The sequence below is a fragment of the Diceros bicornis genome, chromosome 2 (assembly GCF_020826845.1).
Source record: "Diceros bicornis minor isolate mBicDic1 chromosome 2, mDicBic1.mat.cur, whole genome shotgun sequence".
Classification (NCBI taxonomy): Eukaryota; Metazoa; Chordata; class Mammalia; order Perissodactyla; family Rhinocerotidae; genus Diceros; species Diceros bicornis.
Genome location: NC_080741.1, coordinates 89,630,038 through 89,657,163, shown reverse-complemented (window position 1 = coordinate 89,657,163; position 27,126 = coordinate 89,630,038). Strand labels below are relative to the sequence as shown.

At 50.0% G+C, this 27,126-nt stretch overlaps 1 protein-coding gene across 1 annotated transcript in view; it reads left to right on the top strand.

The window, feature by feature from the left end:
- The window catches only part of ACAD9 (acyl-CoA dehydrogenase family member 9), a 39,942-nt gene that overhangs the window by 9,648 nt on the left and 3,168 nt on the right, over positions 1-27,126 (top strand). The window contains exons 3-13 of the mRNA XM_058566375.1: positions 6,912-7,013; positions 10,449-10,555; positions 11,618-11,718; positions 12,610-12,688; positions 13,728-13,902; positions 16,157-16,230; positions 20,702-20,777; positions 22,433-22,503; positions 22,767-22,886; positions 24,105-24,233; positions 26,423-26,502. Coding sequence (XP_058422358.1) covers positions 6,912-7,013; positions 10,449-10,555; positions 11,618-11,718; positions 12,610-12,688; positions 13,728-13,902; positions 16,157-16,230; positions 20,702-20,777; positions 22,433-22,503; positions 22,767-22,886; positions 24,105-24,233; positions 26,423-26,502 — 1,114 coding nt within the window. The remainder of the gene's footprint in view (positions 1-6,911; positions 7,014-10,448; positions 10,556-11,617; positions 11,719-12,609; positions 12,689-13,727; positions 13,903-16,156; positions 16,231-20,701; positions 20,778-22,432; positions 22,504-22,766; positions 22,887-24,104; positions 24,234-26,422; positions 26,503-27,126) is intronic.

Here is a 27,126-nt window from a genome sequence, read left to right as displayed (position 1 = left end):
TACCATATGATTAGATTCAAATGTCCAGTTTTCAACAAAACAATCTCAAGGTATACAAAGAAGCAGGAAAGTATGACCTGTTCTAGCGGGGAAAAAAATTCATCAAAAACTGTTCCTGTCAAAAACCTGATGGAGGATCTGCTAGACAAAGACTTTAAAACAGCTGTCTTAAAGATGCTCAGAGAACCAACAGAAGACGTGAAGAAAGTATGAACAAAATGGAAATATCAATAAAGAGAGAGAAAGCCTAAAAAGAAACCAAAAAGAAATTCTGGGTCTGAAAAGTACAATAATTGAAATGAAATTTACTAGAGGAATTCAAAAGCAGATTTGAAAAGGCAGAAGAAAGAATCAGCAAACTTGAAGATAGGAAAATGGAAATTGTCAAGTCTGAGGATCAGAAAGAAAAAAGATTGAAGAAAAGTGAACCTAAGGGACCTGTGGAACACCATTAAGCAGACCAACATATGCATTGTGGAAGTCTCAGAAGGAGAAGAGAGAAAGGAGTAGAGAATATTTGAAGAAATAATGTCTGAAAACTTCCCAAATTTCATGAAAGACATAAATATAAACATCCAAGAAGCTCAGTCAACTCCAAATAGGATGAATCATAGAGACCTACACCAAGACATATTATAATCAAACTGTCAAAAGACAATTTTGAAAGCATCAAGAGAGAAGCAACTCATCACATATAAGGGATCCTCAATAAGATTATCAGTGCATTTCTCATCAGAAGCTTTGGAGGCCAGAAGGCAGTGGGCCAATGTATTCAAAGTGCTCAAAGAAAAAATTTGTCATCAAGAATCCTATATCTGGCAAAACTGTCCTTTAAAAGTAAGGGAGAAATTAAGATATTCCCAGTTAAAAGCTGAGGGAATTTGTTACCACTAGACCTGCTCTGCAAGAAATGCTAAAAAGAGTCCTGCAGAGTGAAATGCAAAGACACTAGACAGTAACTTGAATGTGTATGAAGAAATAAAGATTTCAGTAAAAAAATACAAGGGCATTATAAAAGCTAGTATTATTGTAACAATGGTTTGTAACTCCACTTTTTGTGTTGTACATGATTTAAGAGACTAATATGTTAAAAAACCATTATTAGTCTAAAAGCTAGTATCTGTGTAACTTTGTAACTCTACAGTTTGTTTTCCATATATAAGCATAATTTGGAGATATTTATGAGTTGCGTCCCAGTCCACTACAATAAAGTGAATATTGCAATAAAACAAGTTACATAAATTTTTTGGTTTCCTAGGGCATATAAAAGTTATGTTTACACTATACTGTAGTCTATTTAGTGTGCAATAGCATTATGTTTAAAAATGTACATACTTTAATTAAAAAATGCTTTATTGCTAAAAAATGCTAACCATCATCTGAGTGAGTTGTAATCTTTTTGCTGGTGGAGGATCTCATAAAAACACAATATCTGCAAAGTGCAACAAAGTGAAGCACGAGGAAATGAGGTATGCCTGTAATTTAAGGGACTAGTGCATTTTAAACAATCATTAGTTTTTGGACACAGTCTACAAAGATGTAATTTTGTGACATCAGGAAAAGAAAGGGAGGGGATGGAGCTGTTAAAGGAGCAGAATTTAAAGTCTGTAGTGTCTGTAGGGACGTCCCCATTGCTGATTTCTGGAAAGTATTCCATGGTCAGAGAACATACTTGTGCAGTTTAGATTCTCTTAAATTTATTGAGATTTGTTTTATGGCTCAGAATATGGTCTGTCTTTGGAAATGTTCACCCATGTGCGCTTGAAAACAATGAATATTCTCCTGTTTCGTTGAGTGTTCCATAAATGTCAATTAGGACAAATTGGTTGATAGTGTTGTTCAAATCTTCTGTATTCTTGCAAATTTTTTGTCTACTTTTTCTATCCGTTATTGAGAGAGGGATGTTGAAATTTCCAACAATAATTGTATATCTATTTTTCCTTTCCATTTCCATCAGTTTTTTCTTCGTGTGTTTTGAAGCTGTTACTAGGTGCATAAATGTGCAGGATGGTTAAGTCCTGGTGTTGAGTTGACCCCTTTATCACTGTGAATGACCTTCTTTATCCCCGGTAATAGTCTTTGCTCAGAAATCTGCTTTGCCAGATACTCAGTTGCTCGTCCCGCTGTCTCTGGATTAGTGTCAGCATGATAGATCTTTTCATCCTCTTGACCGGTTTGTGCTTTTATACTCAAATGGGGTTTCTCTTCCACTTAACAGGAATTGTGAAAATATGCAGTTACCATGAAGCACATACTACAGTAAGAATCGTTGTAGGCCAGTTCCGCTAACGAGTGCTAAAGTTAATGTGCTAAAGTTAATGTGCGCAAGTTTGAAGAGAAACAGTTTCTTTATATAATCTCAAAGTAGTTCCTCCATGGTGTTTGTTAATTACAAAGGGAAAAACAGTCACTTTACGTGGAGAGTCTTGGCAGACACCACCTTAAAGAAGTGATCAAGGTTAGCAGTCCAGTAATAAGCCTTAGTGACATGATGTACCCACTGATATGGTACACTGAGAAGGGCACATCACCCCTGTAGGGTTCTTGCCCAACACACATAACCTCAGTCTCTTCATGAGAAAACATCAGGCAAATCCAAACTGAGAGACATTCTACAGAGTACCCAGTGCTTTAGAAGTGTCAGGGTCAGGAGAGACAAGGAAAAACTTTTTTTTTTTTTGTGCGGAAGATTATCCCTGAGCTAACATCCGATGCCAATCCTCCTCTTTCTGCTGAGGGAGGTTGGCCCTGAGCTAACATCTGTGCCTGTCTTCCTCTACTTTTTACCGGATGCTGCCACAGCATGGCTTGACAAGCGATGCGTCAGCGCGCACCGAGGATGCGAACCCGCGAACCCTGGGCCGCCAAAGCAGAGCGCATACACTTAACCGCTACACCACTGGGCTGGCCCCAGACAAGGAAAGAGTGAAGAACTATCACAGACTGGAGAGCACTAAGGAGACCTGACAACTAAATACAGTGGGATCCTGGATTGGATCCTGGAACAGGAAAAGGACATTATAGACAAACTGGTGAAATTCAAACTAATTCTGTAATTTAGTTAGTAATATTGTATGGATGTCAGTTTCCTCATTTTGGTAATTTTACCATGGTTCTATAAGGTTCTGTTAAGAGGAGCTGGGGGAAGAGCATACTGTCTTTGCAACTTTTTTTTTTTTCTTGTGAGGAAGATCAGCCCTGAGCTAACATCCGTGCCAATCTTCCTCTTTTTGGTGAAGAAGACTGGCCCTGAGCTAACATCCGTGCCGATCTTCCTCCACTTTATGTGGGATGCCACCACAGCATGGTCTGACAAGCGGTGCGTCGGGGCAGGCCCGGGATCTGAACCCCGGGCCGCCAGCAGCAGAGCGCGTGCACTTAACCGCTACACCACGGGGCCGGCCCTCTTAATGTCGTTTTTAAAATGAGAAAAAATGATTTTATGTTTACCCATCTAGTTACTGTTTCTGGTGATCTTCATTCGAGTAGGATTAGATTTCCTTTTGGTACTGTCATTCTTCTGTGGGAAGGGCTGCTTTTCACGTTTCTTGCAGTGCAGCTTTGCAGGGGATGAATATTTTCAGCTTTTATACACCTGGAAAAGTCTGTTTTGTCAGACAAGATTTCTGTGTTGACAACATTTTTTGTTCAGCCCTTTATGGTCCACCCTCTTAGGACTTAACATTGTTTCTTTTCTTTTTTTTTTTAAATTTTTTGTTTATTGCAGTAACATTGGTTTATAACATTGTATAAATTTCAGGTGTACATTAACATTGTTTCTGAGGAGATGCTTGCTGCCATTTTATCTTTGTTCCTTTTTGCAGAGTTTTTTTTGTCTCTGGCTGCTGTTAAGTGGTTTTTGGGAAATTGATTATAATGTGTATTGGTGTAGTTTTCTTCACTTTTCTTTTGCTTGGGGTTCTTTGAACTTCTTGGATCTGTGTAAATTTTTGGCCATTATTTCTTTAATTATTTGTTATCACCAGCCATATGGCATTCCCCACCCCTCCTCCCCCTCCCTCCTCTGGGGACTCCAATCATATATATTAGGCTGCTTGAAGTTGTCCTACAGCTCCTCGAGGCTCTGTTTTTTGTTGTTTGTCTATTCTTTTTTATTGTGTGTAGTTTTTATTGTTATGTGTTTATGCTCACGAATCCTCTCTTCTACAGTATTCAGTCTACTGTTAATCCCACCTAGTGTTTTTCATCTCAGGCATTCTGTCTTTCATGTCTGGAAGTTCGATTCATGTCTCTCTGTGTCTTCCATTTCTCTCCTTAACATGCTCAAATTTTCCTCCTCCTTCTTGAGCATTTGGAGTATAGTTATAACAACTCTTTTAACGTCTCTGTCTGCTATCATCTGTATTATTTTGGGGTCATGTTCAGTTGATTGATTTTCTTCTCATCATCGATCATATTTTTCTGCTTCTTCACGTGCTGGGTAGTTTTCTATTGGATACCAGACAATGTGGATGTTACATTATTGGTGCTGGATATTTGTGTGTGTGTTTAATATATGTCGTTCTCCAGCTTTGGTCTAGAGCAGTTAAGTTACTTGGGAACAGTTTGATCCTTTCAAGGCTTGCTTTTAAGTTTGGTTAGGCAGGAGCAGAGTAGCCTATAGGGCAGTGTTTCTCAACCTTTTTTTCATTATTGCCCTCGCCCCCCCTCAAACCCTTTTTAGACTTAGACATCTTTTTTCCCTATTCCCCACCCCCCATGAAATTTTAATGCCACATTTATACTATATATCTGTTTGTGTATTGTATGTCTTTCTGTCTAAAAAAATTTTTTTGCCCCTCTCCCTGCCCCCAGAACCAGTTTTTACCCCCTCGGGCATGGTATTGCTCCTGTTGAGAATGCAGGGTCTAGGGCTAATTCTTTTCTATTAGTGACACGTTATTCTTCTGACTACTGTGCCCAGTGCCCTGTATTTGTAGTATTTTAAGGCAGGGAGATAAATCTGTCTTGCTGGATTGCCCCATCTTGGCTAGAAGCAGAAGTCACCCCAGATCCTTACATTTTCTTAAAAGTTAAGTATACCCTACCACGTAACCCAATCATTCCATTCCAAAGTATTGACCCAAGAGAAATGAAAACATAGCTACACAAAAACTTGAATATGAATGTTTATAGAAGCTTTATTTCTAAGGGTCTATAACCGGGAACCACCCAGTTATCCATTGAGAGGTGAATGGATAAACGATTTTACACCCATACAGTAGAATATTGAACAATAAAAAGTAATGAAGTATTTATACATGCAGCAACGTGGGTGAATCTCAAAATCATTATATTGAGTGAAAGAAGCCAGACCAAAAAAATACGTGCTATGTGATTCCATTTATATAAAATGCAAAAATGGAAACTGATCTATAGATAAAAGGGAAATTGGTAGTTGCCTAGGGATGGAGGTGGCGGGGAGGACTGATCACAAAGGAATACAGGGAAACTTTTGGTGGAAAAGGAAATGTTTTTGGTTGATTGTGGTGAGGGTTTCATGGGCAAATAGATGTCAGAACTCAACAAATTATATACTTTAAATATGTGCAGTTTATTGTATGTTAATTATATATGTAAGTAAAGTTGTAAAAGTAAGTAAAAAATGAAGAGTTTGGACGCCATTTAAGGAATTCATATTTCTCATTAGTGACCTGTGTGTGTCAAAATGTATAAGTTTAGGTTATGGTGATTTTTAAAATTTATAGTAGTGATGAAGTTCCATTTGTTTGAATTTTAAAAAACACTCTAACTTGAGTCATGCAAAAGTGTGCAATTAAAGACCTAATGCTAGTGATTGTTCAGTTTTACTCTAATGCATATGAGCACTGGTGTTAAACAGACCAAAGTGTTCTCAGAGCCACGATAGTGGGCGAAGGGGAAAGACCTGTGGTTTCTGGACACTAGGTTGGTCTCGGCATGGATGTTGCCTGGAGGTTGGCTAGCTAGCCTAACATTTTTAGGACAGCTCTGGGAGTTGCATACTTAACTGTCTAATTTTCTAGAAGGTACTGGTAATAAAAAAAAAAATCAAGGGGCCAGCCCCATGGCCTAGTGGTTAAGTGCACGCCCTCCGCTACTGGCAGCCCAGGTTCAGATCTCGGGCGTGCTCCAAAGCACCGCTTGTCAGGCCATGCTGTGGCTGCATCCCATATAAAATGGGGGAAGATGGGCACAGATGTTAGCCCAGGGCCAATCTCCCTCAGCAGAAAAAGAGGAGGATTGGCAGATGTTAGCTCAGGGCCTATCTTCCTCACGCACACACAAAAAAATCAAGTTTAGTAAATGCCTACAGAAAAGTTTACATCTTACAAATGTATAATTTGCTGCAGTTTTAGGCAATGAATACACCCGTGTGAATAGTACCCAGAGCAAGAAACAGAACATCACCTGATAGTGGTAATTTTTTTTTTTTTTTTTTGTGAGGAAGATCAGCCCTGAGCTAACATCCATGCCAAGCCTCCTCTTTCTGCTGAGGAAGACCGGCTCTAAGCTAACATCTATTGTCAATCCTCCTCCTTTACTCCCTGCCCCGCCCCCAAAGCCCCAGTAGATAGTTGTATGTCATAGTTGCACATCCTTCTAGTTGCTGCATGTGGGATGTGGCCTCAGCATGGCTGGAGAAGTGGTGCGTCGGTGCGCGCCCGGGATCCGAACCCGGGCCGCCAGTAGTGGAGCGCGCGCACTTAACCGCTAAGCCATGGGGCCGGCCCGATAGTGGTAATTGTTTAAAATACAACTCTTGCCAGGCTAATTAGGTAAAATTGAGCACATGCTGAATGACCATGACTAGACAATTTCCAGTTTTGAGGTTTCTGACACTTGAATTGTATCCTATACAACAACTGTTTACTTTTATTTGTATAAATGTAGCTTATGTTTTGTTTAATCAAGTTTGTTCCTCTTGACAGTGGACTCTCGAAAAATCGACCAGGAGGGAAAAATTCCACATGACACTTTAGAGAAGTTGAAGAACCTGGGGCTTTTTGGAATGCAAGTCCCAGAAGAATATGGTAAGTAAGGGAAATCACCACCCCACTGATTGTCTCTTAAGAAAGTCTTCCATGTTTGTCCAAAAACGGGTTCTGTTCGGGAAGGGTTGTCTTTGAAGGTGTTTAAGATCGACCTGTAAAACTACTGGAATTAATGAAAACACCCATTGTGTGCTAAAGGCAGGGTGGCTGGCTGGTGAGCGTGTGTGAACTGGCTAAGGGGCTTTTAGGCAGGAAGAGCTATTGAGTTCTGCGCTCTTTGTCTGAAGTGGATAAGGACCCTGCGAGACGGCTGTGCTCTCTGGGTCCCTGTGGGCAGTGGAGGAGGGAGTGTATAACCTCAAAGCTGAATTGGCTGATTGCAGCGTCATCTTCACCGGGACGCGCTTTGGTCTTCTGGCAGAGGAATTTCCCCCAGAGCCAAGAGCTGTGTGCTGGAGGGATAACCGTGTGGGGAGAGCTCAGGCGGTGGAGACCACCAGGCCTGGCTGCTCATCCCGGCGCAGAGGAATAAGGCACGTGGCTCTAGGGCACGAGGCACATCGAGACGGGAGACTCCACCAGTGGGAACCTTGGAGCCAGGCCCTTTGTCCGCATAATTCTTGGAGCATTGTTAGTATATTGCTTGGAGCGTTGTTAGTATATTTTTAGCCCCAAGTGAAAGACCTTGCCTCTCTCCCCAGAATCCCAGTGTAACTCTGCCTTATTAGACTTAGCTGATCACTGCAGCTTGTCTGTCTTTTGCCTAATCTGGAGGTGGTCATCTCAATTCTGTGGGATTAAGGGGACAAGCAGGAAGTGTGTGGGGGGGTGAGGAACAGAAACTGGTTCATGAGGACAGGACATAGTCACGTGTGTGTGTGCACGTGCACATACACCAGTTATTTATACTCTCAGGTCCTTTTGACGTAAAAGTGTGGCTCTAGGCTCTGCAGCCTTCGCCCTGCACCACCGCTCTCTGAGCCCTCTCCCTTCAGCCTTTGCTGAGGCTACTTCCAGCTTTGATCAGCTCCGAGTCAGGGGTTCGGGGGAGAGCTGTAGGTGGTGATTTAAGGGCTAGGCGTATTTCGTGGCTGTGAGCTGGTCATTTGGAGGTTTAATATTTTGGGCATTTTCCCGACCAGGTCATGAGTTAGGTTTTACAGAGACAGTCCCAGAAGCCAGGAGCTTTTCCTGATGTTCTGTCTCCCTGCCTGGTTTATCTCCAGAAACTAAAGTTAGGCCACCTCCCCGCAGCCAAGGGTGGGGACCCCTCGATGTCTGTAGAAAAAGTTCCCTCTCGTATGTAGTCCAGAGCTGGTCCAGTCTGAGACAAAATGTGAAAATTTAGGACAAACTAGTGTGACGCCTGATTTCCTTGATTCTGAGGCATATTTTAATCAGGTTAAATCTTAGTTTACATATATGTTTATTGCAGTGTTTTAAGCTATTAGAGGATGTATCTTATTTGTCGACCTATGAAATACCTCCCACCACATTTCCGAGTTTTTAAGAGGATTAGCCTCTCTCTGCAGAATCCATGCAATAATCAGTGCTGCCGCCCCTCGTGCTGGAGCGTGGCGGCACAAACCTCTGCAGGGGAGCTATGCCTCCTGTGCTCTTCTTCATAACAGACTGCAGCCTCCCAGTGAGGTAGGGGAGACCCAGCTCCTCCCACACATCCGAGACTTGTTGGTGTTGGCAAGCGACAGGAGAGTTGTCTGCCACAACATGAGGGCCACCTCGAATATTAGAGTAGAAGGAAGGTGGGGCTGGAGCCGGAGAGTGCTGATCGGTCTGTCGTCAGCTGAGAAACATAAGTGCTTGGAGAAAACAGAAATAGCAGAGGAAACGGGCTCGGAATAGCCAGGTCAGTAGTAACATGTATTCCCCCTTCAGGATCATTTTGAAATTACTTCTGGATTGATGAAAAGTACCTAATTTTCCCCCCAAACAATTTCTGTGTAAAATTTGGGTATGTCTGTTTGCATCTCCGTGTGTTTTATGCCAGCACGCATGGGGTGTGTGTGGGGGCTGTGACATTACACAGCTCTCCACCCTTATTCCTGTTTCATGTCCTGCTCTCTGTTATGAAAATCAGATGATAATGGTTTGGGCCGTTTCATTTTCTGGCTTTTCTTCTTACCCTTCCTTGAGAAATTAAGGCAACAGCAGCCTTATGTTCATGCCCAAAAAGTTGTAGGGAAATTTTCCCAGTCTGAAGCAGTCTACAGACTGGAAACTGCTATCCTGGAAAGCAGCGGCCTTTTCACCAGCTGAGCCTGGATTCCCCCCTAGCGCCCTGCAGGCTGCCCAACCTGCCCCTCAACCCCCCAGCAGTCTCCAGCCACCTCTCATCTGTCCCCATGTGATTGCCGTCCTGCCATGATTTTAGTGATATTTTCTTGGGGGGAGAGCAGCAGAATTTTTTTAACAAACAAAACTGACTTGCTGCGTGTATGAAACGAGTAAGAGTAAAAGTGTTTTGATTGAAACAGAGGTGGGTGGTGGTGACTGCAGAGCCCTGGCCTTCCCTTGGCACCATCACTGAGCGCAGGGCACCATGCAGGCCAGGCAGGGCCACTGCACACCCCTGCAGGGACGCCCTTCCATTGGTGTGAATGGCGCCCTCTGCTGGTGGGCTGTGTCGTGGCTCCAGGGCCAGCGCCCAGACCCCTGAGTTGAGGGCGCAGCTCTGCCACTTGTCGGCCACATGCCCTTAGGCCTCAGTTTGTCATTTGTAAGATGCACATAAGGCCACCCAACCACCCCTGGAAGTTGAAGATGAAATGCAAAATACTCAAGTTCAGTGGAGGTTTTGCTTTTTTTAATCTTTTTGTCTTTTTGTTCCTAGAATAGTGATTCCCAACTGGGGAGATTTTGCCCTCCAAGGGACATTTGGCAATATTTAGAGACATTTTTGCTTGTCAGAACTGTGGGGGAGGGGGAACTACTGGCATTTAGTGGGTAGCGGCCAAGGATGCTGCTAAACATCCTACAGTGCCCAGGATGGTGCCCCATCACAAAGTATGATCCATCCCAAAACGTGAATAGTGCCAAGGCGGAGAAACCTTGTCCTAGAGTCCACTAGATACTGGGAACGGGACACAGGACAGCTGTTACGTTTATATAGATCTATATCTGTGTCAGGACATCTTCAGGACATATTAAATGACTTAATGTATGTATAGGTTTATGTTTTTTATTAAAGATTATATTTTTATATCACAAGTGTATATCTATTATATGTTTATATGCCTATAAAAAGTCTGAAAGGATGTACACAAAAATGCTCTTTCTGAGTGATCAGTTTATGGGTAATTTTTGTTTTCTTTGTGCCTTTCAGTATTGTGATTTTTTTTTTTAATGGTGATGTGGTGTTACTTTATCATCAGAAAAAATCCATAAAGACACTTGCCTTTCCTGGGAGGAATTTGGGGCTGGACGGTAAGTCAAGCTGGTCTGTTTCTTCTTTAGGTGGCCTGGGCCTCTCCAACACCATGTATGCGCGGCTAGGGGAAATCATCAGCCTGGATGCGTCGATCGCCGTGACCCTGGCAGGACACCAGGCTATCGGCCTCAAGGTCAAATGTCTGGGTTTTCTGTGTGATGCTGTCTGAAGGTCTTCTGGAGTCACGCAGTGGCATGGAGGCGGGAGGCTTGCTCACTTTACCAAGAAGTGAACGGGCTTGCTATCTCAGGGTCTTGGAGGGGCCCGGCCTGCTCGCGCAGCCTTGCCCTGCAGTGCCTCACTCCCGCACGTCCTCTCTCCAGCCGTGCATACGCACTCAGTCCCCACACACCACCCTTTGATCACATTGTCGCTTCCCTGGGAATCCTCCTCCTCTCCACGTCACCTTTGACCCATCCTGCGAGACCAGGTCAGATGCCCCGCCCCCACAGAGCCTGCCGGCACTTGAGCTCTTGCGCTGCTCACTCAGGGCCCGAGCATGTCCTGCCTGCTGTTTGTGCCCATGCCTTCCTCACCTCACTGGGCCCGGAGCACTTTGGGACAGGTCCAGGGTCACACAGCTCTTGGTGACCATTCTGTTACTTGGTTGTTTTTGCTCAGCATAGAAGTCAAGGAGCTGATTGGGCAGCATGCTTGGCCCCCCTGCCCTGGGCGCACGCGTGCTCAGGGCAGGCATTGAGCGCAGAGGGGCCCTCCCCACCGGCACTGACGGGGAGGGTGGGACAGCCTGGCGTTGACTGCGCACCTTCTCTACGTCACATGTGCTCCGGCACTCCTGCATCTGCACATTTTATCGTCCAAACCACCCCTCCAGTGGGTAGGATTATCCCGTGTGGAGGTGACGAGATGGAGACACAGAGAAGGGACGTCCCTTGCCCCTGGCCACCCATCCGGGAAATGGAGCTGTGATGAAAATTTCTGAGTCTGACCCCAAAGCTCTGCTCATCCTCTGGGCTCGGGCCACCCTGGAGGGTGCACTTGAGGTCGCTCCCTGGCAGCCTGGCTCCCCATTCTCCCCAGCAGCTCCCATGTGTTACCTGAGGCTGTTGGCTCTGAGCTCAGGGCGTTTCCTCTTGCATGAAGTAGGTGTTTCTTCAGAAGGAGCTGTGTTCAGCACATTTCACACGGTCTCTTCTCCCCGCAGCTGAAATCAGCCTGTGTGTGTTTTGTGTAGGGCATCATCTTGGCCGGCAGTGAGGAGCAGAAGGCCAAATACCTGCCCAAACTGGCATCTGGGGAGCACATTGCCGCCTTCTGCCTGACGGAGCCAGCCAGGTCTGCCCCTCAGCGAGAGGTGTCACGTAACAGCAGCGGGCGGCCTTCCAGGGTGCACTGGGACAAGGGCTGTGGTTTTGTTGAATAGGTGGTGACTTACTTCTTCCCTCCCTGAAATCTTCCCGAGTCAACTCAGCAGTTTTTCTTGCCAGGTCTCTTATCTTTATTTCTCTGCCCCAGTGAGACTCACAAATGAGATAACACACCTGACGGCACCATTAAATAATTTTTTCATAGTCTGCAGGATACCTTACATATGATAATGCATTCAGGCTTCAAAGCAGCTTTCAGAGTATGTAGGGTGGCTGGTATTGTGCTCATTTTACAGATTAGGAACTGAGGTTCAGTGACATTGTGTGATCACCCTGAAGTCACACAGCTGGGACATAATAACAAGGCTGGTGCAGTACTCAGGACTTGTGATGGCAAGTCTGTTTCTTGGACCAAACTCCATCCAGCTTCCCCACACTTGGGAACCTGGGATCTCCTGAACTCCTCCTCGCAGGAGCTCAGATGGGCCTGTTTTGAGCATACATTTCCATGTTTAAACCTAAGCCCAAGTTGTTTTCACTGCTGCTTTTTTACCGGCTGTGATAAAGCGGGTGTCGGTGGAACCCAGCCCGCCACCTGTTTTTGTAAATAAAGCTGTTCTGGAGCATGCCTGTTTGTTCACAGACCGTCTGTGGCTGCCTTCCTGCCCCAGCGGCAGAGTTGAGGAGCTGGGACAGATATCTCAAGGCTGCAGAGCTGAATGTATTTATATCATCTGGCCCTTTCTTTTAAAATTTGCCGACAGTTAAATTACCACAAGCGGCCATTGTGGGGCCCTCTAAACCATTCTTCTTTATTCCCAGCATTCCTCTCCTCAACCACATCTCTGTGTCCCCGCAGCGGGAGTGATGCTGCCTCCATCCGGACCCGGGCCACGTTAAGTGAAGATAAAAGGCACTACGTGCTCAATGGCTCCAAGGTACGGCGCCACAGCCTCCAGGGCCTCGTCGGGTCTCCATCATGACCCACCCGTCACACACTGACCACTGTCCACGCACCAGGGACCCAAAGGGTGTACACGGCATCTCTGACCACCCGTTGGGGGGATGCTGCTCTCCTTTTTTGGAGGAAGAAACTGGCTCAGAGAGGTTAAGTGACTTGCCAACGTCCTGTGTCTTCTCGGTGGCAGAGCCAGGATTGGAGCCCAGGCCTTCTGGCTCCAGTGTCAACATGCTTCCATAGTACCAGCTACCTCCTGAGCTGCTCTGTGTGTTTGTTTTTAAATTTTTTTATTATGCAAGTTTTGAAACACATATAAAAGTTTAGTGTAATGAGCTTCCACGTACCCGTCGCCCAGGTGCAGCAGGTGTTAGCTCACAGCCAGTCCTGTTCCTTCGTCAGCATCGCCACTGCTGGATTGCATCCTCACGATCTCAGCATGTGTCTCTACAGGATGGGACTATTGGAAAACAAGGTCGCAATACCATCATTACATTTAAGCAATGGATAGTAATTTCTTACTATCTAGTTCTCGTTCAAATTTCCGATTGTCTCATACCTTTTTATTTTTCAAACAGTTTCCGTGAATCAAGATCCAAATAAGTTCTGTAGGTTGCAGTTTGTTGAGATGTCTGTTTATTTCTCCCTTTCCCTCCCTCTCCTCATTCTCCCCCCTTCTTGCTCCTTTCTGCCTCCTTCCTACCCCTCGCCCCCTTTCTTGAGGAAACCCAGTTGTTTGGCGCTAGACCTGAGCTGTCTTAGTTCCATTGGCTGCTCTTCTACACGCGCGCGCACACACAGACACACACACCTGTGTCTCTTGGACAGTCCTTGCTCTGGGGTGACTGGGTTGAGCCCCTGTCTTCTGTTCATGCAGGCTTGGCTTCCCCAGAGCCAAGGGCTTTACATTTTGTCCTGAAGTTTGACAGGGAGCTGGTGGGTCTTGTGCAAAGATGTTGCTGAGAGGTGGCCCGTGATAGTCTGGTCTTCTTCAAAGCCCCTTTGCTTCCTTTCCTCAGGTCTGGATCACCAATGGAGGGCTGGCCAGTATTTTTACTGTGTTTGCAAAGACCAGCGTTGTTGATTCCGACAACTCAGTAAAAGACAAAATTACAGCATTCATAGTAGAGAGAGACTTCGGTGGAGTCACTAACGGGAAACCTGAAGACAAGTTAGGCATCCGTGGCTCCAACAGTAAGTAGCACACGTGTGTGTAAGAGAGAAAGAGGGAGGGAGGGAGACCCTTCAGCCCCATACAAATATCAAGATCAAATGAGATTTAAGTAGTTTTGGTTCCACTGAAGCGTTTTAGCAGAATCAGATTAAGAATGCCACAATGATGTGTCGGGCTTTGGTGATTCAAGGTAAGATACCTGCAGCGTCACGGAGCTCTCGGCCTTGTGAGGAGGGCGGTAGTGGGCAGCAGGAAGGACGGTGGGCCGTCCTAGGTGAATGCTCCGTTACAGGAAAGCCCGTCCTTCCTGTCTAGGGCCTCCTCCTTCCCCTGCTCTCCCCCTACCCGCCCTGCCCGCCTGTGGCCCCCAGGTCAGCCCTCGGTTCACTGAGGCTGGCGTCCTGTCAGTGGCTCTCCACCCACCCAGTGCTGCCATGGAGTCCTCACCAGACTCCCCCTCGGGTCTCCTAGTTCAGATCATAGAGTGTCCGTGCTGCAGGGGACTGCCTGCCGCCCTTGGCTCCAGGGGACCCACTTCTGTTTACCACCTCGGCTTCGGGGACCCTGTGTTCATCTGCTCGACATCTGCTCCGCCTCGGGGGTCAGAGGGTCCCGAGCTCTAACCTGCCTCTGCCACTTAGAAGCTGTGTCACCTTGAACAAGCTAGTGCACTCTCTGTGCTTCAGTTCCCTCACCTGCGGGGAAGGGGTGATAACAGAACGCACCTGCGCAGGTGACACGAGAAGGGAGTGTTACGACGTGTAGTGAACGTGAAGGCACAGCAATGCTCGCTGCTGCTGTTACTGCTGTTTACATCACAACTAGTGCTGCCTATTGAGCACCTACTCAGAATGTTCCAGCAGAGGAAGGAGTGTGCTCTAAGGCCGTGATATGATATAGAGCTTGGCGTGCTGGTGGAGAAAGGTGGCCAGGGTGACGGAGGTCGGGGGAGGGAGCATGGCTGTCGCCACGCACCATTGCGGGGGCACTGTCCACACTGAGGTCTGGGCTGTGGTGCCCACTGGGACTGTGCAGTGGCCCTGTGAGAGGGGGTCGAGTAGCACAAGATGAGGTCAGAGAGGGAGGCGGGGTCCTGCCCATACCAGCAGCCTGTGAAGGAACAAGAGCTGTTAGCAGAAGGGCCTGGTCTCACAGCCATACATAGGACCCAGAGAGTTCACTGCATGTCACAAGCAGGCTGTTTGAACGCGGTGGTGATCGCCAAGTGAAAGGTCAGCAGACCCTGGGTGCCCACACTGGGCTTGGCTACTGCTTGGCTGCTCGAGCCGTGACCTCTCTGTCCCGGGCCTCCCTTTGCTCCGGTGTACGTTGCTGGGAGCCGCCACGTTTATAGAACATAACATGCAAAAACTCACTGTTACAGAAAACACTGTGCAGAAGCCCCTGTTCCTCCCCGCCTCTGCCCTCACCCCCGCCACGCTTATTCTGACTGCTGCTCCTTCACGCTGACCTCGGCTTCCTCCAGCCCGCCGAGCGCTTCCTCACTTTCAGGTCTGCTTGTCACCCCTCCCTGCCGTGACCCTGTCTGAGAAACCTCCCCAGGACTCGGCATTCATTCTCTCACAGGCCACGGGTGCTGGGGCAGCCTGCTTCAGGCTGGGGCTTGGGTTCAGGTCTGCCCGGGTGTGCTTGTTACTGCGCCGGGCCATGTTCTCCTCACAGCAGATGGCCAGAGCCTGAGGGGCTGGGCCAGGCCGTATCAGCACAGGCGAGGCCTCTCGGCTCATGTTGGGCTGGCTACGCGGCCCTGGCCACAGCAAGTCCCACTGTCAAACCCAGTGGGCAGGGCGGCAGTCTGCTTCTCCCGCAGAGCCAGGGCAGCTCTGTGGCTGCATTAAGGTCGAGTTCAGTGGGACCGATATTTCCATCTGGCACAGGGGCCTTAGAAAATGCCGTGCCGTCTGGCTTTGTGGTTCCGTCCCTGGCTCCTTCTCATCCTTCAGACTTCACCTTAGAGAAATCTGATGTAAACCCTTAGTAAAAATATTATCTGCCCTCCTCCAACCTCCATTCCTGTCAGCAGGCCATATTCATTTCTTCCATAGCACTCACCACAATCTCCTGTCATCTTGTTTATAGTTTATCTTCCTGACCAGAGCACGGGCTCCACGTGGACAGAACCTTGTCTTTCCACGCTGTCCTGTCAGTAGATGTAGGATGGAGGAGTGAATGAGTGGATTGCATCTCGAGCCTGCTGGTCAAGCGCAGAGTGGTTTACGTTTGTCAGGTGACGCCTTCACTTGTGTGTTTCAGCTTGTGAAGTCCGTTTTGACAACACCAGGGTGCCTGTGGGAAACGTCCTTGGAGAAGTTGGAGGCGGGTTTAAGGTGAGTTGGCAGCAGCAGCCGTGTGAGTGCCGTGCAGTTTTGCGGTGCAGTTTGCTGGCCCCCAGCTTTCTGTCCCATCCCCCCTTGCAGCAGACCAGGCTCTGCTCGCAGGTAACCGTGCGTGGTTCTCCACTGGGAGATCAGCATGGTGGAGAGTGGCAACGCTGGCTCCCCGAGGAGGGGTGTGCGTTAGAACTAGGTCTCTTCCTTCATCTGCGAGGCTTCATCTGCCTTGAGTAGCACTAGGATTCCTCTCTTCAGCGAGTGCAGGCCAGCGGGCACGAGAGAAGCTCAGGTCCTCTGAATGCACGGCCCTGGGTCCTGAGTCCCTGCCCTAATTTTTTTTTTTCTTGGAGTGAGATTTAATATTATTTTTCTTGTTGACAGATAATTCACATAGTATAAAATTCACCGCTTCCAAATGTACACCTCAGTGGTTTTTACTATATTCACTATGTTTTGCATCCATCATCGTGGTCTAATTCCGGAACATTTCCATCACCCCAGAAAGAAATGCCGTACCTTCTCGTTTCCTCTTCCCCCCATCCCTTGGCAGTCGCTATTTTACTTCTGTTTCTGTGGATTTGCCTATTTTGAACATTTCCCATGAATGGAATCCAGGTGTGGTCTTTTGTGGTTGGCTTCTTTCAGTGTAGCGTAATGTTTTTAAGGTTCATCCAGGTTGTAGCAGGTGTCACTCCTTTTTTGTGGCTGAGTAATATTCCATTGTATGGTAGACTGCATTTTGTTTATCTTTTCATCAGCTGATGGACATTTGGGTTGTTTCCACTTTTTGGCCATTATCAGTAATGCTCCTATAAACATTCGTGTACAAGTTTTTGTGTGAAAAATATGTTTTCAGTTTTTTGGGTATAGACCTAGAAGTGGAATTGCTGGGTCATCTTGGTGACCATATGTTTAATTTTATGAGGAACTGCCAGACTGTTTTCAACAGCACCTGTACCATTTTACATTCCGACCAGCAATATATGAAGGTTCCAATTTCTCCACATCTCACCAACACTTGTTATTGTCTGTTTTTAAAATTATAGCCATCCTAGTGGGTGTGAAGTGGTATCTCATTGTGGTTTCCAATACTTGCATTTCCCTAATGACTAATCATGTTGAGCATCTATTCCTGTGCTTGTTGGCCATTTCTCTTTGGAGAAATGCCTTTTTAAATCCTGTGCCCATTTTTAAACTATTTGTCTTTTTATTGTTGGCCTGCCCTAATTTACTGGGTGACCTGGGTAAGTATCTTCACCCTGGGGAGCCCCCTCCCTTGCTGTGAAGTAGGGATCAAAGCAATGCCTCCCTGCTCCTGGGTATCATGAGAATCAGATAAACAGCATCAGCCAGAGCTCCTGTCACGAGGCTGCTCAGTGACTGTGGAACAAAGGCTTGTCGAGGTGGAAGTACAAACGAGGGAACAGTCTGTGTGGTGATAGGCTTGTTTATGATTCGTGTAACCCAGATGTTACATACAAATTAGAGAATACAGACAGACAGAGAGAAAAATGAAATCACCTGAAGCCTGTCCCCGAGAGAGCAGCCATTCATGTTCACATTTTGGGTGCTTATCTTTCTAGATCTTCTTAAAGTGTATGTATCGCTTAAATGTTTGGTGTGTACGTGTGATATAGCCTGCATGTCTTCACTTATCAATAAATCCTAACAGTCTCGTCATGCTAGTGAGCGTATGTTACTAATGTTTAATGTTGTATCGCATTTCTTTGTGTGGCAATGCCACAATGAATGTTACCAGGCCCAGGACCGTGCACTTAACACTGTTCTCACTTCTTCCCTGCTCAGAACCACACTGTGTGGCATATATCTTTGTACATATCTTTGCACACTTCTCTAGTTATTTCCTGAGTTTCAACACCGCTAATAAAATTACTGGGTCAGAGGATTCTTGACCCGTGTTGCCTAGATGCCTGCTGGGGAGTCAGACCAGTGTCTTCTCCTCCAGCAGTGTGTGAGAATGCCCCTCTCCCAGTCCATCCCAACACTGTGTTAAAACATTTGTTTCCATTGTGTTAGGTGAAAAATGACTTTTCTTTTTTTTTGGTGAGGAAGATTAGCCCTGAGCCAACATCTGTTGCCAATCCTCCTCTTTTTGCTGAGGAAGACTGGCCCCGGGCTAATATCCGTGCCCATCTTCCTCTAGTTTATATGGGACGCCGCCACAGCGTGGCTCAATAAACGGTACGTATGTCCGCGCCCAGGATCTGAACCCATGAACCCCGGGCTGCTGAAGCGCAGCACGCAAACTTAACCGCCACGCCACCAGGCTAGCCCCCAAAATGACTTTTAATATGCAAAAGAGAATTGATTTCTAAAGCCCTTTATTTGTTAATAGTGGGATTACTTGCCAGTTAACCCAGATACTAAGAAGTGTGATACACTTGGGTGATTCCGGAGATCATAGAGTGGTCCCAGGCCGGGTGAAAATTGAGTGGCTGATGTGAGACAAAAGTAAGAGCTTCTTCCCCTGGGAAGGCAGAAGGTTTTATCAACAGACCTCTGAAGGCGGGGAGGCAGTTCACTGACGGGCTGTTGAAGGAATGGATTGTATCTTGATCTGGGAAAACTGCGATCTAGAGTGTGGTTGTGGAAATCGTAGAAGGAAACTTTTCTGCGGTAGAGGCAGTGATAAAGCGTGGAGCTGAGGAGGCGGGAGGAGAGGATTCTGAGGTAAACAGCAAGATGAATATTTGAGCTCACGAGCCCCTCTTGAGACCAGGCTAAACCTAGTAGATCTTTGATCCTCTGGGGAATGAGACCTAGTGTCAAATCCTTTTTGCCTTCTATTTTTTTTAATGGAGTTAAGAATAAACCGTGAAGGGGCTGTGAAGGGGATTTTGTTCACAGAACCGTGAGCTGGCGTTTGAAAGCTTGTTTGGGAAGAGGGAGTAAAGGTGGGAGGACGCAGTTCCTCTTCATAGCCTGGCAGGTCGAGAGGCCAGTGTCCTCCCATGTCCTGAGACACAGGAAGTCTGAAGCTAGAGGTCAGAGGCCCCGGGAGGAGGCAGGGCGGGGTCTGAATGTCACTCTGTGGTGTGACTTAGCCAGGCCCCCTCCCCCATCAAGTGCTGGGGGCTGGCCCGACACCCAGGGTGCCTGTGGCCTCGTCCACCACATTTCCCAGCTGCCGTGGCTGAGCGGTTAGAATCAACACTTGCCTTTCCCAGTAGTGGGCTCAGTTTCCAATCTCTCCAATCCCACAGGATCTGTTTTGAGAGATTCTCCTATTCAGGTTAACAGGTAATCGTGAGTTCAAATCCAGTTGCATGTTTTATGAGTCCAAGCCTCACATAAGCAAGCACTCAGTAAAAAGCAGTAATATATTTGAAGTTGAGCTTTTCAGGAAAACTGTGGGGTTCACAGGCTCCCTTCTGCCCTCAGACCCCAGCCCTCCTTTGAGGCCTCCTAGCTGGTAGCACGGGCTTGAGCAGAGGCTTGGCAGGTCACATTGGCCTTTAGGAGGCTCATGGTGGCGGCCTTTCCTCTCTCGATGGCCTGGTAGACCCCCTCAGGGGCTCCTTGGGAGCCTTGGCTGCCCAACATCCGCTCTGCCCACACCAGAGGACACACACACGCAACCCTTCCTGCTGAACTTGTGTGCCCCTCTTCAGTCCACCAGCACACTGCCGACCGCCTGCTGCCTCGTCAGCTGTCTGTCTCTGTGCCCCTTCGGGTGTGTAAGGAGAGGCCTCCATGGATCTGGATAGTCTAGTGAGGAAGCAGTGTGTACACAAGTGTGTGCCTGTCCCTCGTCACCAGCTGCTCTCTGTCTGCATTCCGTAGGAAGGTAGGACTGGAAAAGAGGAGAGAAGCCGACACAGCTCCCTAACAGATATCATTATTGTAGAAATTTGGTGGGGGAGGAGCATGTCATGTCAGTGTAAGGGGCTGGGTCAGTGGAGAGAGCACAGGCCTAGATGTCAGGCAGATGCTTGCTGTGTGACCTTGGGAGAGTCACCTCACCCCTCCGAACCCCAGGTTCTTCATCCGTAAAATGAGGATCCTGCTGCTGAGGCATTGTTGGGAAAGTCTAAGTAGCTGCAGCTTGTACCCAGTAAGTCTTGAGTTTCTACTCCCTTCCCTTAAAGACTAAGAGAATTGACCTGTTCTTTTGGAATAAGATTGTCATGGCTTTTTGGGGGTATGACTCCAAGGATGTTCATGAGAGTCGTTGTGGTGACTGAGTCACCTTGTTTAGAAGCACTGGGACTGTGCTCTCTCCCGGCCCAATGAGGATTAGCAGGATGATTCTCTCCGCCCAGATGCTGGCACAGAATTCTCTAGAAACTTGCTGTTTATTTTCAAGAAACCTGGTAAAAATAAATAAGCACTGTTGTGGACTGTCACCTCTGGTCTTCCGGGGCCCTGGGACCTTTCCCAGCACAGTAGGGGGAAGCAGGACGCTTGGGGGTGGGTTTCAGTGAGCCACCTCCACTCCCTGCAGGTGGCCATGAACATCCTCAACAGCGGGCGGTTCAGCATGGGCAGTGCCGTGGCCGGAATGCTCAAGAAATTGATCGGTAGGTAAGTCGGGGACAGGAGCCCTTCGTGGCACAGCCTTGCCCTGCTGCCCCCTCTCCAGCCCAGAGGCTCTGCCATGTCTCCAGGGCAGGGCTGGTGCCGAGCCAGGCCACCTGGACAAAGGGTCCAGCTGAAGTGCAGGATCTGGGCTTCCGTTTAGACCAAAGAATGTACTCAGTCTGCCCCCAAAGGTTAGTCTTCACGTTTCAACGTTCTTTTGTTTTACCTACTCAGAGGGTCAGGGGAGAGAGGGAGTGGACATTGTCAGAGGTCGAGGCAGGTTGCTGCTCTGACCACTCGGCTTCTTAGGGAACATCCAGGTGAGAGCCAGACACCGATAAACATTAGCGAGAACTCTCACAGGGTCCCCATTCTGCAGGTGACTCTGCACAGTGGGTGGGTCAGGAGTGGGATCAGGTTTGGAACCCAGCTCCCTTGGCCTCTGGATCTTCCCCACGTTTTCTCTGTTAGGATACCTGAGAGAACCCTGGACTGTCCTTGGCAGTGAACCTAAAACAGCCCTATAGAGTTTTTGTTGGGCACGAAATGTCATTACCTTCTTAGCTTTGTGGAGGTGACTGCAGGGAAATGCAGGGGGCCCTGGCTGCCGGTGGTGGGGGTTGCCCAGGGCTGGCATACCCCTGAGTGCTTAGAAGTTCCTCAGAGGTCAGGGCAAGGTGGGATGGGGGTGCTTTGTTTTAGGCTGTCACCTTCATTTTATAGATGAGGGGACTGAGGCTCAGAGAGGGTGAGTGATTCGCCCAAGGCGATGCCCCTGGGCTAAAAGCTGGCCCTTTCAGACTCCAAGCTCAGGGCTCGTCTCACTTTGCTGTGCTGCTCCCAAGGCCCTGAAGCCCTCTGGGCCTCTGCTTCCCCATCTGGAAAACTCTACAGGAGCTTCACGAGGGCCCTTATAGCCAGCCTATCCCCAAATGACGTAGAACCTCTGATGAGATCCCGAGGCCCAGAAATGTGTGAATGTGGGTTTCTGTCTTCCTTCTGAGCCATCACGGGGACCCGTTTGCACTTGGATCATGCCTGTGAAAGTGCTGACTGGAGAGCATTGACTGCAGGTGGAGGAAGGTGGGGGCGCTGCTGACCCGGGGAGGCCGCTGTGTTCACTCAGGTGCCTTTAGAGGTGCACCTGTTCACAGCTATACATCTTGAAGCCACAGGCCTGAGTTTTCAAAACAGGCTGCCCTCCTGCTTTGGTGCTGAACAGCTGTGCCAGGTGTGAGCCTGCTCCCACTTGCGTCGAGGGCGCTTCTGTGGGCCCGCTCTGTGCTGGGCGCCTTTCCCCCGCGTCTCACGTGGTCTTCCCAGCCACTCTGTGAGGTCGGTAGTGCTTCCAGGGAGGGGGAGCTGCTTGGCCCAGGCTGCTAGCTGGTGGGAAAAGTGCCCGATTCAGACCTGGGTCTGACTCCAGGGTCTGCTACTGCTCACGTCCACTGCCGCGGGCACCACCAGGAGTGGACAGTCCCTCCTCCAACCCGGCTGTGCTAGAAAAGGGCTCTGTATTTCAGGGTGTTGGGCCCAGTGGACCCGTTTCTCATGGTTCCTGCCCGAGTGTTTGAAGGGGAATGATGACAGCCTTAGGAAAGCGCCTTAGGACAGCCAGAAAACTCTTCTTTTTACTAACTCCGCTCTTCTTCAGAAATGACCGCTGAATATGCCTGCACGAGGAAACAGTTCAACAGGAACCTCAGTGAATTTGGATTAATTCAGGTACTAAGGCTAGGAGGGCTACGCCTGACGATTTCACGTGGGCATTAAAAGTGTGCGTGCTGTGTCTTTCCGGGTGCCCCTCTGCGGTGGCTCGGGAAGGAGACGCGATGTGGCCCTGTTCCGTGGGGCTCCCGCCCTTCCGTGAGTGCCGGGCTGGTTCTCTCGGGCACTGAGACTCTAGGCTTAGTCCCCTTCTCTGCTGGTGGGCAGATCTGGGTCTCAGTACGTGCAGATTGTTTCTTGTGTTTTCCTGAACACTCCAGGAGAAGTTTGCCCTGATGGCTCAGAAGGCTTACGTAATGGAAAGTATGGCCTACCTCACTGCAGGGATGCTGGACCAACCAGGGTTTCCCGACTGCTCCATCGAGGCTGCCATGGTGAAGGTAACCCCAGCACAGCCAGAGACAGACAGAAAAGCTCTTGAGCTGCCGCATTGCAGACCCAGTGTTGCTTGCCATCTTCCTCTTCTCATTAGTTTATAGGTCAGCTTATCGTTGACCCAGTATTTATGACGTACCTGCCATGAGCAGGCTCGCCTCTAGGACGCAGCTGGGGGACCAGAATAGCCCAGGAGAAGCAGCAAAGAACAGTGCCCAGTTGAGTGCCAGTTTACAGGACAGGTCAGCATCTCCCAGTGGGTTTGTGCTAAGTTGTCACCAGCTGATTACCAGTCTGTAGCAGAAAGGGAAAATACTGGTCATGTGTTATACTTCATATTAATGTAAGATAGCAGCCTGGCTTTCTTGGGAAGGACTGTCTTTTATTCTGAGCGTATTGCCTTCCTACTTTTTTGTATCAAAACCTCCCTTTATGATATATTTGGTTGAGGTGCCCATAGTTATTTTCAAACTGGGCTCTGAATTAAACTCCTGAGAGAAATGGTGAGCAGTATGCCAGCTTAGAGAAGTGCCAGTCTAGTGTCGGGAGGAGAATGTGCCTAACCGGGTTGGAACCACGTGTAAGGCTTTACTGAGTTGCTGTGTTGAGCCTCTGTGCTGGTGCTTCTGCCTTCCCTGTAGCCCCTCGTCACCCGTCAACAATGACAGACGGTCACCGGCCCCCGTCAGCAGCTCCTCTTCTGGAGCTCAGCCCAGGGCCGAGTTTGACAGTCTCGCTGCTCTCGGGGTGTTCACGTGGGGACAGACACATAGCCTGTCCACACGGGGCCAGGTGTCCAGCCACGTAGTTCCAGTGCCGAGGAGCCAGTCGCAGGCGAGCAGGGCTGGGCGGGAGTGGGCCAGGCTTCCCAGAGAAGGTGACACCTGAGGTGGCTTCTAAAAGGACGGGCTTCCCCAGGTGGGGAGGGTGCGGAGGAGGCCCGTCCACCCCAAGGAAACCTCCCAGGTATGAAAAGTCACGGTGGCGGGGGAGCCACAGCTGGTCACTATGGTCGAGGAAGGAAAAGGACTTGCCTGAGGCCACCCAGTGAGACCGTGATAGTCAGGGCTCCTACGGGGGGTGGTCTCATCCCAAGGCCCGGTTCTCCACACCGGGCCTCCCACTCCATCCCCGGCCACCTGCCCCCATGGCTGAGGTCCTCCTGTAGGAAGGGGCTCGGCACCCTTCACCCCGTGCTCACCTTGCCCCTGGGTCCGTGGCAGGTGTTCAGCTCAGAGGGCGCCTGGCAGTGCGTGAGTGAGGCGCTGCAGATCTTCGGGGGCTCGGGCTACATGAGGGACTACCCGTTTGAGCGCATTCTGCGTGACACCCGCATCCTGCTCATCTTTGAGGTGAGTGCCCGCTCTCGAGCCTCCTGGTCCTCGGGGCTGCCGCCACGGCACATAGGCTGGCTTGTGTGTCCTCTCATTTGACCCTCCTCACAACCCTGCGTAGACCCCGTTCTGCAGAGGAGGCGGCTGAGGCTGAGAGGCCAAGCAGCTCACTCGGGGTCCCACTCCCGAGGGCCTTTTCTGCTGAGCCCACCCCCTCCTGGTGACCCTGCAGGTCTCTGCCAGTTGCCTCTGGCTGGCTGTGGTGGGACGAGCAGAGACCTTCCTGGAGGAGGCCTGGCTTCTGCCTCGGATGCTCACTCTCTGGGTCTGGGTTTCCTTCTCAGGCTATTGGGGCAGCTCAGCAGGGTCATCTCTGAGGGCTTGCCCAGCCCAGCCCCTGTGAGTTCACAAGCCTAGAGTCCATTCAGTGAGCGTGTGCCAGGTGGGGATCTGAGGGCAAGGAAGAAAGAGGGGGTTGGAGCCACAGACGCCTTTGGGGCACTCGTCTGACTGGACGGCCTGACTGACCGAGGAGGACACTGGAATACTGGTGCAGTGAGGGACCGAGGTGCACCTCCTCCCAGAGGGGGTCCGAGTCTCATGAAGCAAGTGCCCTTGGCCCTTGAGGGCAGAGAGGACTTTGACCAGGCCCAGAGGAGGGCAATTTGGGCTGAGGGCAGGGAAACAGTACGTGCCAGGCCCAGGTAGGACCCTACCTGCCAGCACTAGGCAAAAGGAGGGAGAATAAGCAAGTCTGTGTGGGAGCGGCAGCCAGTCCTGCTCAGCGGGGCTGGGGGAGGGGTGGACGGGAAGGGAAGACAAGTGGCCGGGTTGTGGAGGACGCTGGCTGGTAAGCAGAGAAATCTGGATCTCATTGTGAGAGCGGTGGAAGCCATAAGAGGGTTATGAGCGGGGACTGACTTGGTGGCATTTGCGTTTTAGGAAACTCCCCAAGGCTCATGTGGGGGTGGCTTGCAGAGGTGAGACCAGAGGCCAGGGCGCCCAGAGGGGAAGGGAAGGGGTGGACTTAGAGACTGTGGAGAGAGGATGGCCAGGATCTTGGGACGGATGTAGGGTGCGCAGGAGGCAGACCCTTAGGTAAGTGCGAGGCTTGGCACTTGAGCAAGTGGTGTGGTTTCCGAGGGGCACCCTCAGACTGGCCGCAGTTGGGGCTCTACTCCTGGGCTCCCCCACCAAGGGGAAGGCCTCACTGGCTGCTTTTGTTCCCTGTGTTCCCCACATGTCCCAGCCCTGTGTCTTGCCCCTCAGTGGACAGAAGGTGCAGCCAGCCTGAGGGTACAAGGGGCACTTTCCCAAGGGCATTGGGACAGTCACAGCCCTGCTGCCCCAGGACAGCTTCTTCCAGGGCCCCTTCCCCTCGGCCTGGGTGGCATGGTCAGCAGGGGTTCGGGAAGCTCTGAGGGGTGCGGGGCCCTTGGCATGAAGCAGATGGTTCCGTCGAGACTGTCCAGGACGGGGCAAGGGTTAGCCTGGAGGCCTCCACCCTCCCCCTGCCTCTCCTGCAGGAGTCTCGCCGTCAGTGGCACAGCCTGGCTGGAGGGCTCAGTGCCCAGCGCTGGCTGTGCGGCCTGGGGCCAGCCCCCTCCCCTCTGACCCACAGCACCATCGTGCACCATGGGCACAGGCCCCACAGCCTGCCTCCCCGAGATCAGATGAAATCCTGGGTGGTGAGGGGCGGTGGCCAGGGATGGCAGCAGGGAAGAGGTGGCCCTCTGGGTATTGACACCCGGCACTGGGGAGCAGAGCTGCCAGCTGCCCCTCCTCAGCGGTCTGTGGCTTCCCTGGGGAATTTGGCCTGGATGAGAGCCAGCAGCGTGGCCTAGCACTTGCTGTGTCCTGGGCATCAGCATCTCTCTGTAGCTGGGGAGAGCCGTTTCTGCCATTACAAAGAAGCAGAGTCCGAGGGTTGAGGAAGGAATGACCCACATGTGATTGGTCAGGGAGAGATGGTAGGCCCCAGAGGGAGGCCACGGCCATCTGCCAGCTCCCCACTCGTCCCTGTGGAGGTGGTAGCCTACGTGTTGCCCTGACCCCCTAGTCGCAGCCCCACTCCTGGCTGTTTTCAAAGCAGTGGCTTCCACGGTGCGGGTGAGCAGGCAGTGGCGTGGCCTACCCAGTCACACACACGGCGCTGCTGGGGCTGCCCCGAGGGGGGCGGCCTTTGACCTCTATACTGCTGGCCACAGGGAACCAACGAGATCCTGCGGATGTACATCGCCCTGACAGGCCTGCAGCACGCCGGCCGCGTCCTGACTGCGAGGGTCAAGTAGGTGCCATTCCCACTGTCTGCTCCTCGGGTCCCACCTGCCCAGAAGAGGCCGTGCTGGGGCGGCAAGAGGAGGGGCCGCCTTGTCCCAGGACGGGGCAGGGCAGCCTTGCTCACGAGGCTGCAGGGAGGGAAGGAGGCGGGAGACTTGGCAGTGAGTGTGGGGCCCTGAAAGCCAGGCTCTAGAGCTCGGCTTCACCTGTGGGTAAGGACAGGGCCAGCTGCCTAGGGCAGCCTTCCTGCCTTCTCCCTGGGCAGCCCCCGCCTCCCACACTGCAGGAAGCTCTGCTTTTAGAACCCGGGAGTGAGAGGTGCCCCTCACACAGGTGCCAGGCTCAGAGGCCAACGTAAGACCAGTTTGTTCTCTCCTGCTCCCCTCGACCCCCATCCTGGGGCTAGAGCAGTTAGAAATCACTGCTGGAGCCCAAGTATGGGTTGCTCAGAGCATTCTGCAGACCCCTTAACAGGAGAGGATGACCTGGAAGCTGTCTGTGACTTGGCTCCTTGTGGAGGAAGCACTTTTGTGTGGCTCCGCCTCAGAGGAGACTGGCTGCTTTCTGACCGGCTGGGAGGGCTCTGCCTGCAGCCAGGCATCCGGCAGGCCCAGGCCAGGGCGAGGGGCAC